At 43.5% G+C, this 10,700-nt stretch overlaps 1 protein-coding gene across 1 annotated transcript in view; it reads right to left on the reverse strand.

Annotated features, from left to right (window-relative positions):
• MAP1B (microtubule associated protein 1B) overlaps positions 1 to 9,467 on the reverse strand; it is a 71,000-nt gene extending 61,533 nt beyond the window's left edge. Inside the window, exons 1-2 of the mRNA XM_084505122.1 lie at positions 9,198 to 9,467; positions 4,341 to 4,442 (exon numbers count right to left, since the gene is read on the reverse strand). Of these exons, the coding sequence (XP_084361248.1) occupies positions 4,341 to 4,442; positions 9,198 to 9,375 (280 nt within the window). The 5' untranslated portion in view covers positions 9,376 to 9,467. The remainder of the gene's footprint in view (positions 1 to 4,340; positions 4,443 to 9,197) is intronic.
• Positions 9,468 to 10,700: the final 1,233 nt, after the last annotated feature.

Consider the following 10,700-nt stretch of genomic DNA (forward strand, 5'->3'; position numbering starts at 1 on the left):
CTTTCTCTTACCCACACAAGACTACATCATCTTCTAGACAGACCTCGCAGCAGAAGTGGGCAAAGAGCCAGGCTGGTGACTGCTGTCCCTCAGTGATTTAGGTAGGAGTAAGCAAAACAGAAATTTGAATTCTTAGCTTTAAAAAAAAAAAAAAAGTAAGACAGCACAAAATTCTTGCACTTTTGGATTTCATCAGCAACTCCACAAGCTCATATTACAAGCTATTAGGTGTGATATTAACTGGATGCAGATCTGCTTTGACAACGGTAATGAGAAACTCCATGCTACAAGTGTTGAAAACCAAAGCCCCTCCCAACCCAGTATCTCTCCAAAGAACTCTAATAATCCTTAATTGTAACTTATGAAATGGTACTGTTCAGATTTAAGGGTGTTAGGCTTTTGGGGGGCAATGGCAATCAGAGAACAAGAGCCTTCCCTAGGAAACCTGAAGAAGGCAAATCCATAAACCCCTTGCATTTTGACAAGTTTCTCCTAGCCACAGGCAGGCTGGTGAAAATAGTCTTGTGCAGAAAGGACTCACTTAAGCCAGTGCAATCACCAGCTGCTGACTGGTGGGCAACAAGAGACCTTCTGGTTCTGCTTAGGCAGGAAATGCATTTTCCACAGATGCACGCTCTTCATGAAATGTGGTTGAAGGATAAAGTAGCCACTGAACAATGTTTGAGCAGCTGTTCTTCACAGAGACCAAGAAGGTTAGAGGTGACTATGTACTGATCTGCTATCTAAATAAAATTGATTTTATCTAGACAAGGGCTTGAATAGACACCAATACAACATTTAAGTGTCCACAGGTGGAAGCAGAAGGACAAAATGGCAGGTGTGGAAGTCTTGCAGGGAATGACGCTCAGCTGTTCCACCTCCATGCAAAATCCACTTACTTGGCCTTTTGTGAAGCAGGATACTCAGCTTTATGCAGTTGAAACATATATACATATACATATACATATACATATACATATACATATACATATACATATACATATATATATTTATTTATTTTAATTGAGAAAAGATTGCTAGCTACAGCTGCAATTTCAACCACCTCCATTTGCTTTGCCTCACTACCAGACACACAGTTCCTTTTCCAGTATATACATTATAACTCACTGTTTGAATTTTTTGTCCTTGTGAAGCTAACCATAAGATGGAAGTCATCATCAGTAGGTGACAGAGAAAACAGAAGCAAACACCCATTTTAAGTCATGTTGCCTGTTGTCTTGGCAACCATTTAATAAGCTCTGTTACTCATTTTTCACCAGCACCTGATAACAACATTCCTGCAAGATTTGATATTATTAAGGAGTCTGCTAACTCAGCTGCTTTACAAGGTATCAGAAAAGATCTGCTACCATTTCCATTCAGAATCCTATTTTTCAGGGAATCATAAATCATCCACAAATTGTCATGCAATTGAGTATAGGATGTGCAAATACCATTGTGGCAAACCTTTCCCTTGGTAAGAGCATAAAAAGAGTGTTGGGACCCGGTCATGCTCCCTTCAAATTCAATATGTACATGGCTATTCACTACAAACAGAAGGATTACACCTCAAATTCCTCAAGTGAAAACATATGAATGCTCTGACAGACATCTTCTCTCACATGTCTGTCCTTCAACACTGCAGGCATACGGCATGGGGACAGGGTTGGCCCAATTTCCTGCAAGCTTCCTCCTGGAGAACTAGTCATACCATTCGCATTACTGCTGTGTGTATCCTCGAGCTGCTTTGAGAAGCATACAAGCATGTACTGAGCCAGCACAGCAATTATCATAATTAAACATGATAATCAAACAGGCTTCAGTCAGTATTCAGACCTCACTGTACCAAGGGCTGTGCAGACTCGCTAAGAGTCTATCCTTCCTCAAGAGTAAACTGTCCCTGTGTTTGAGTTGCACAAAGAGTTCAGAGTCTCAAAAAAGACTGAAAAAAAGGCTGTTTAATTACACCCTATCTGACATGCCACACACTATCCCATCACCTTGGATGAGTACTTTCCTTGGACAACAGGTCACCTAGTTACACAAATTCCACAGAGTTTGAGTCCATAAAGGAGTATGTCCTTACAATCTCTTCAGTATGTTTAGTACGAGCTGCCAGTTTCACATTCACTGAAATTCAACATTTGTCCATTGTAACAGAAAACAAATATTCTGTAACTTCATGGCCACAGAGCAAAACAAAAACAAAAAACCACCACCCTTCCTTGTTCTCAAATAGTTGAGAAGACAAAGGAGCCTGAGGCAGATTCAGCATCAAAGAACCACAGAGACTCAAATCTTGTCTTTTGATATGTGCTATGGGACTGAAAAGGAGCCAATGGGTTTCCACACAAAATCTGAGAGAAGAGAAAATGGTCAAAAGGGCTAGTTTTATTCCTGGGTGTTCATTTTTTTTTCTAGGTTTTAGTCTCTTTCAACATGGATTTTGGCAGCTTATTGTACAAAGATTGAGCAGTGCTGAAAAACACATTCATTACTGCTTGTCATAGAGATGTTGATGAATTCCAGTCACATGCAATTAAGCTGTAATTCAACACAATGACAGACTAAATAGGCAAGTCTAGTCAAATAAATAAATAAATAAATAAATAAATAATACACAATTTCTAGAGAAGGGTTCCTAGAGAATTCTATAATCGTTGTTGAAATTGAATCAAAATTTGAATTTTTAAAAAAGAGGTGCATAATCTTCCTTCATTTATCATATGAAACCAGAGTATTTGCTTTATTTTAAGTCATGCAATGCTATCAAGAGCAATGCTATCAAATGCTCATCTTAATGAGATAACAAACATATTAAACTGACTGGAACATTTGTGCTGAAGGAGAAGCACAGGTTTCTTTTTTTTTTTTTTTTTTTTTTTTTCTCTGTGTTTCTAAACTAAAGACACATATGTTAAAGATATATTCTACTTTACAGTACACTTCTTGAAAATATGTTATGCTAATTTCATTTATTAGAATAACTTCTCTGTAAAATGAAGTGATTGGTGTCACTGAGATAAATTTCCTTCTGGACATTTAAAATGAAGATTTGTATTCTAGCCATGAGTTTAATCCCATGTAATTCAGCCCCAAGTATTCCTGTACCAGTTCTGTTGTTTTTTAAATCAGGTGAAAAATCATAAAGGTACATCTTTTTCTTAAATCCAGTGAAATCTCTATAGATATGGGAACACGATAGCAATACCTGCTATAACCAATCCTGGAATTAGTTACACAAGATCTTTTAGTGCATTCTTCAAGACCAGCAGGTCAGTGCTATCATGCTAGCAAGATATCAGGATCTCTTTGTCAACAGCATGTAACAACTGACCCTTAGGAATGTGATGGTATGATGTATTTCATATGCTTTTTCACCATGTTTAAGAGATGTCCCTGAAACCAGAATTTATAGTATTTGTCAATTCTTGGTTGTACTAGTCAATATGTACACTGCCACAATATGTTCACCCACCATGGAAAGCAAGCTATACTGCTGTGCAAAGGTTATATATTTTTACATGAAAGCCAAAATTAACCTCATACATGCTTACTCAGTGTTTGCATTAAAAAAAAAAAAAAAAAAAAAAAAAAAAAAAGACCAAATATTTTGATTCCCATGCAACCAGAAAAAAAATCAAATTTTATACTTAAAAACTTTTTTTTTTCTTTTTTAAATTGTATGAATCTTCTAAAGGAAGGAAGGACAAGCTTGAAAAGGCAGCAGAAGAAATGATTGAGTCTCATAAGTCCTCTAAAGCACTAATTTCTTCATAAAAGCCAATGAAAGTTCCTGTGAGTCAAGACAGACCCTCCACCTCTCTGCTTTTTATACCGAGAAAAAGTACCAAGCTCTCTGGGGAGAAACACAAAGCTTGAGCCACACTTGCACAACAGCCATGACACCATTTCTGGCTCTATTGAACTGTGGAGCTAACCTTCAGGTTATTTTTTGTATGTGTTTTGCCTACCACAGTAAGGAGTAGCTTTGGTCTCTCGAATCACCAGATTGTGCTACAAATTGTCCAGTCAAAAGGTAAGCTTCACTTAACTTTAATGGGGACCCAACATTAATATCTATTACCAAAGTAATCACGGTGATATACATCAAACTAACCTAAACATCTGATTAGTTTAACATTTCAGGCATTTTGTTTTGTCAGAAGGCTAAAAATAGATATATAATTTTCAAGGTATGTATTAAAAATACAGAAAAAAAGTATTCGTTGTGAAGAACAACCAATGAAAATGGGCCATGTAATACCCAAGTGTATTTATGAATTCTGTTCTTAAAAACAAGCAAAACAAAGCTTTCTCTAACATGTCCAAAAGCTCACCTCGAACATCAGGAGAGAATCGAGCTGAATGGCGAGATACAAAAAGTTTCAGTTCTTGATCCAAGTTGCATTCAATCAAGTTTGTGTCCCATGATCGGATTCCTAAAATTCAAAACACAAAAAGACATTTAGCTAGATGTATCAGCATATATATACTGTTCCTCAGTTTACACTCACGTTATTTGCATATTTATAAATTCCAAAACCAGCCTCTCTTCTTGGCAGCCATCTTTTGCAAAGTGTGGAGTGCTCAGAAGAAGCACTCTGGACAGGGATCAGCCAGAAGAAAGAGGAAATCTGGCTTTCCAAATGGTGGCAATCCTTAAAGCCCCTGCTTTGTGACTGCTGGTCCTACAACCTAGCAGCTACATTGTGAGAAGCCATCCATGTCCCTGCACCGACTTTAAAATAGCAGTACACTTATTTACAAAACTGAAAGAGAAGGACAATGTTACCTCACATGTTGCAAATTAATATTTAAACAAATATTTATTAAATAAATATTTAAATATTATATTGCTGACTTCTTCATTCTAAAGCTTTGAAGTGTCCCACATTTTAAATTAAAATTTAAGTGATCTTTTATTTATAAAGTATCAAAATTCTACTTTTGAGATTTAGAAATGCTACACTTGATCTTTTTTTATTTTAATAAACATCACATCTCTATTTCCTCCTCAGCTACTAAGGAAATGATACAGTTGACACATATGACCATAAAAATATATTTCGGAATCAAATATTTTAAGGTCTGACATTTGACCAGGGAAAAACAAGATCCCTGTAGCTAAAACACAAGTTTAGTTTCCTACCATGATGTTTTGATGACAACATCAAAAAAAAAAATAATCCTATTAACAGGATAATATGTTTTAGTATTTTTCTGGTTTTGTTGTTAAGTTTTCAAAAACAATGAGTGGGCTGCTGTAGTACAGGTAAGTCTAGACACTGCTGTGATTTTAAGCACCAACATCATAGTGATGGATTGATTGATTGATTGATTGATTTTTCTTAAGGGAATGTCACTAGACTTATACAAATTAGCTGGCAAATGCAGAAGAGACTGCACCTAAGAAAGTGCCTGTTGTCCCCTTCCCACAAACTCGGCCATGTCTTTGCATGAAGTTGTTGAGTTAAATCCCTTTGGGGTTTGCTACCTTTGGGTTGGAGGAGAACCCTGAAGAGATGTGTGGCCAACCTCTCTTACTGTGCAACCAATGGTGGCACTTCTTGTAACTGTCAGGATTTCAGACTGCTAGCTTTCCTGTCAATGCTGACTCCTATGCTTTCTCAGAAACATCAAGCCTCCCTCTGGCAGAGGCCATGTTGTAGGGCTGAAGGATGAGGGGGAGAAAGAGCAGAGAAACCAGATCTGCACTGCTGGTCTCCCATTGCAGCTCTGAGGAGGTTCTCCATGCAAATATGGGTATCTGCATTTCAGGAGCCTGAAGCCTCTGCAGAGATAATTCATCAAGTGCTTTTTCTTTGTCAGCAGTCCAGTCAAAGTATGAGCACACTTCTTACTGGGATATGCTACCAGTTATTAAGTTGTTGCAATATTAAACTCTAGAGAGATTTGAAAATACAGTATCATCTGTATGTTTCATAACCACTCCAGAGAAAAATAACTGAACTATAATCAACCACCTCCACTTCCTGACTTATGCATCATTGTTCAGAGGCATAGGCAGTGACTGTCTTCTGCAAGTCTCTTTATTTTCATTTCTCAAAAATCTCTTGGCCATATGGTACATTTTTGGGGCGTAGTTTTGGCAGGCAACCACAGCTCAGCAAGCTTTAATATTTTCCAGGTGTTGGAATATTTGAGATCAAGAAAGTAAATATGATAAAATACCACGCATGTACTGTGCATATGAAAAGTATATGAGAAGTAATGTGATGCTGATCATGAAGCTGAAGTGTGTCGAATAAGTGAGTGCTGGACCTGAAGAAGAGACAAGATAACAGCTTGGTGGCCTCTGACAGCAAGCTTGTGTGGGAAGACTGCGAAGCTTTCTGGAGGTCAGTTAAGCAATAAGGACTATGATTCAGCAATGCTGCTAATGACAGAGCCTGTCCACCATCCCTAACCACTTTTGTTGTGGATGCAGATTTGTGGTAAGGGGAAGATCCTGGTTAGGCATAGTCAGACCACTGAGCCAGTCAGTGTCCAAAATATAGTACTCAATGAAAAATAAATAACTGAAAACAAACAAAAAACAGCTTAGACATACTATGCACACAGAAGGTGAAGTTTGGATTCAGCTAGAATATACCAGATTTGCAGCTGCATGATTCAGCACTCTGGATGAAAGAAAAAAAATAAAATTATACATGCACATTATAACAGAGTATGATGTATTATGTACATTATAAAATCAAATTAGGTTTGAATACAATGGAAGTAAATCTAGAACTAAAATCCAAGGTCAATCCAATGATGTATATCATTAACAGTATGGAAGTAATGACTGGGAGGATGACTGAGCTGGGGTTCTCTCTTTCTTTCTGCAGTCTTGGGAGAGCAATGCCACTAGACACAGGGATGATCAGACAGCAGACAGGGCACACCCAGTAGCATCTGCCAAATCAGTGGAAAGATCTTGAAGCTTTCTCCTCACTCCCCTCTTCTTCTTTGTTGGACGGTGGGTTGGAGGATTGCCCCCTCAGCAAAATAACATCCCAAATGTAATTACTGAAAATGCAGGTTGCCAAGCCATTCCCACTTCATGATATATTAAGAAATGACTCGGCATTCCACTGGGTTGCGTAGCATCACGCCACTGATGTCTTATCAGCAGATGTTTTCTTTGACACGTTGCTCTGCAGTTCAGTGCATGAATCCACACTTTTCTGTGGTGGTACTTTGGAGACGTACCAGAGAAGACATTGAGGCAGAATGATCAAGAACCCTACATGCATTTAAGGTTCTGGTGAGCACAAAGGATGAAAGAAGACAGTTTGTCCAGACTACAGTGTACTTTCCAAAGAGAAAGATTAGTGAAGCCCATATTTGCCTCACTCAGAGAGGGCTTCAAACTCACAGTGTGCTCATCCAGAACAATGCACCTCAAATTTTCATCAAGCTTTTCTTTTTTTTCCTAGCAGGCAAAATCCCAGTCAGATAGCCTGACACCAGTAGCAGTGAGGTGACTTCTAATCCAAAATGATGAATAAAAAGGCCAAAGCATTTCCTCTGAACATCTAAAACTGCAAGTGGGTGTTATGCTTACTGGCAAGAGGTAGCAGCAACAGAGCTATGCAGCAGCAACTGTACAATAGAAGCTTCAAGAAGAGGCTGAAGAGCTTTTCTTCAGAGGAAGGATGACATCAGATGTCTTGAGGGGAGAAGTTTTATCCTTTTGCTCAATAAATAGTATTAATTTAAATGAAATGCAGCCAATTCACTTCTGACACAATCAAAAATTAGACAGAATTGGGAAAGTGCAGTGCTGAAGAGGCTCTGAATGACAAAGCATCTGCCTCAGTAGTTCTCCCTAGAAGACAATAGTCGCAAGAAAGATGAACAGGTCACGGTGAAGCTGGTTAGCTGTGATGAGGCAGCCCTTTACCACAAACAGCCATGAAAAAGAATCAAGATAAATCGCCAACTACAGCAACAACGGTTGGGAAAACAACAATAGAGACAAGCGAAGTCCTAGCTGGAGTGCTGAACCACACCTACACGGCAAGGCTGCTACCAAATCCCTCTTTTTCAGGGTCTCTTTCTCCTCTCTAACAAAAGCAGGGTTCTGATATCTCTGCTTTCATCAGCCCAGAACAAGATATAGGTTAAAAAAAACACATATCAGTAGAGTTTAGCGAACTAGAGGGTCCGGCAACAATTTCCTTTGTGCTTCACACCACCGTTACGGCCGCGGGGCTTTCTGCCTCTCCGCGTACACTGCCATCCCTTTGACTGGGAACCGCATCGAGAACTTAACAAAACTCGCTCCTTTCACTTGCGATGCCTTCGTGCATCGCCCTCTTAAGGGAAGGGCAAACAGGCAGCGAGTTGCGGCAGCCCGAGCTGGACAACAGCGATGCTGGCCGCTCGGACACCAGCCCCGCCACCCGCGTCTCGTTTTATTATTCTCGCTACCGTGTCATTAACCACGGGTGCGTGCGTCTGCAGAGCTCGGGCGCCCAAAGTTGGGCACAATGCGCAGAGGAGCCGCATCCCCGCCCCGGGGGAAAACGCCCGCCGAGCGCCGGGGAAGGGGGGCAGCCGCAGGAGCCGCCCCGCAGCCACCCCCCGGTGCCCGGCCCCGGCCCCGGCCCGAGCCCCGGCGGCGGGACGGGCGCCCTTTGTCCGCGGCGGGCAGCCCCGGGGACCGCAGTGCGGAGCGGGCCGCGCCACGCCCACCCCGCGGCGGCTCCGGGACGGCGGCCGGCAGCCGCAGCCCCCACAATAGCGCGGCGGGGGCGGCGGGGGGCGAGGGGCTTTGTGCACGGCGGGAGGGAGGGGCTCGGACCACCACCAGCACCCCATCAGCACCAGCACCCCATCACCACCACCTGCACCCCATCACCACCACCAGCACCACCCCATCATCACCACCAGCACCACCCCATCATCACCACCACCCCATCATCACCATCACGCTATCATCACCATCACCCCATCATCTTCATCACCTCCACCCCATCATCTTCATCACCTCCACCCCACCACCATCACCCCAGCACCATCCTCACCAGCACCATCCTCACTCCCTCCCCACCACCACCCCATCACCACCACCTCTCCTCCATCACCACCGCCCCACCACCACCCCATCACCATCACCACCACCCCACCACCGCCCTATGGCCACCGTTTGAGGGACACTGGACGTCTCGCCCCCCGCACCCCACCTCGCTCGATGTTGGCAATGGCCCGCCGCAGGTGCTCCTCGGTCACCAGCTCGCCGATGACCACCAGCAGGTAAAACTTGCTGTCCAGGAAGCGGTGCGAGAGGCTGGGCGAGGGGGAGGTGGGGTTGGGGATACTGCAGGAGGGCTCCGAGTCCACTTCCACCACCACGGTGGCCATCGCGGTCCCCCACTCCGCCCCGCGGCTCCGGGGCGATGAGGGGAGAAGGGCCGCTCGGCGGCGGCTCCGCAGGCGGCAGGGAGTGAGGGCGGGCGGGGAGGCGGCGGCGCTTTTATACGGAGACGGTGCAGGGCTGGGACCTGGCGACGAGGAGGAGGAGGAGGAGGAGGAGGAGAAGGAGGAGGAAGGGGGGGAGCCGGCGCATCCCCGCCGCCGCTTTTCCAGCTTCCACGGCTGATGTCATCTGCAGCAAATCCTCCCCGCGGCGGCCCCCGGAAGCAGGAAGGACGCGGGGTGCGAACAACGCCCCGGGGGCACGGGGCCGAGCCCCCCCAGCGCCACCGGGCAGCCCGGGAGCCCCGCGCCCCCCGCCCCCCGCAGCCCCGGGGGCGGAGGGCAGCGGCAGCCCCGCCGCTCGGGGACGGCAGCCCGCGCCTCGCCGAAGCACTGCAGCAAAATCTGAGCCGTCCTTTGCATTTTTTCTCCTTATTTTTTTTTTTCTTTTTCCCACCTTGCGTTTGTCAGTCTAAATATTTTTCTCACCTCAAGTTGTTTTTTGTTTTTTTTTTTTTTTTTTTTTTTCTTTTGTTTGGCTTTGTTGTTGTTTGTTTGTTTGAAAGCAGTTTGCTTCATGAGATGCTTCAGACCCAGGCTTTCTGCCTGTATTCAAGGCCCGTGGTTGTATGACTCACCCCAGAGCTTTTGCACAAGCTGTTTCTGGATAAGCTTCTAAAACCCCATAGTCTTAAGGCTCCAGAATTTCAAAGGGTTTCAGGTAACTGGTTCGGACCATGCTCGAGCAACTCTAGGGAGCAGTGGCATCAGAAAACATCTTCAATTACAAATGCAAAGGATGGGCTCCTCTGGATTTCTATATAAACTTAGACAGCTGCTCTGGATACTGACAAAGAGAGATAAATCCAATTACCTCCTAAAAGTGTTTTATCCTCCCCTAAAATGAGATGAGATAAATCAGCCTCCCTGGGATGTTCCTCTCACTTTACTGACAGAAGCCAGGCACTGGTTTACACTAAGCATCTCCTTTATGTGGCTGAAGTGATGCGGGAGATATCTCACCATGACCCAGGAAAGGATATAAACTTTTATAGCCTGGTTTATAAGGTAACCTCTGGTCCCTCACAAAGGAGACATTCTTCCCTTGGTGTGCAGTTCTTTCCAGTACTGACTGCTCACATTCTCTGCCTGCTCCTCAGTAACACGGAGTGCTTGCCTGGGTGAACGTGTACCTCAGGTCTGCTTTCCTAGAATATGTACTTTGCTTTGAGTGCAACACACTCATTCTAATTAATGTGCATTTCAGATGG

This window comes from Aythya ferina (genome assembly GCF_964211825.1).
Source record: "Aythya ferina genome assembly, chromosome: Z".
Classification (NCBI taxonomy): domain Eukaryota; kingdom Metazoa; phylum Chordata; class Aves; order Anseriformes; family Anatidae; genus Aythya; species Aythya ferina.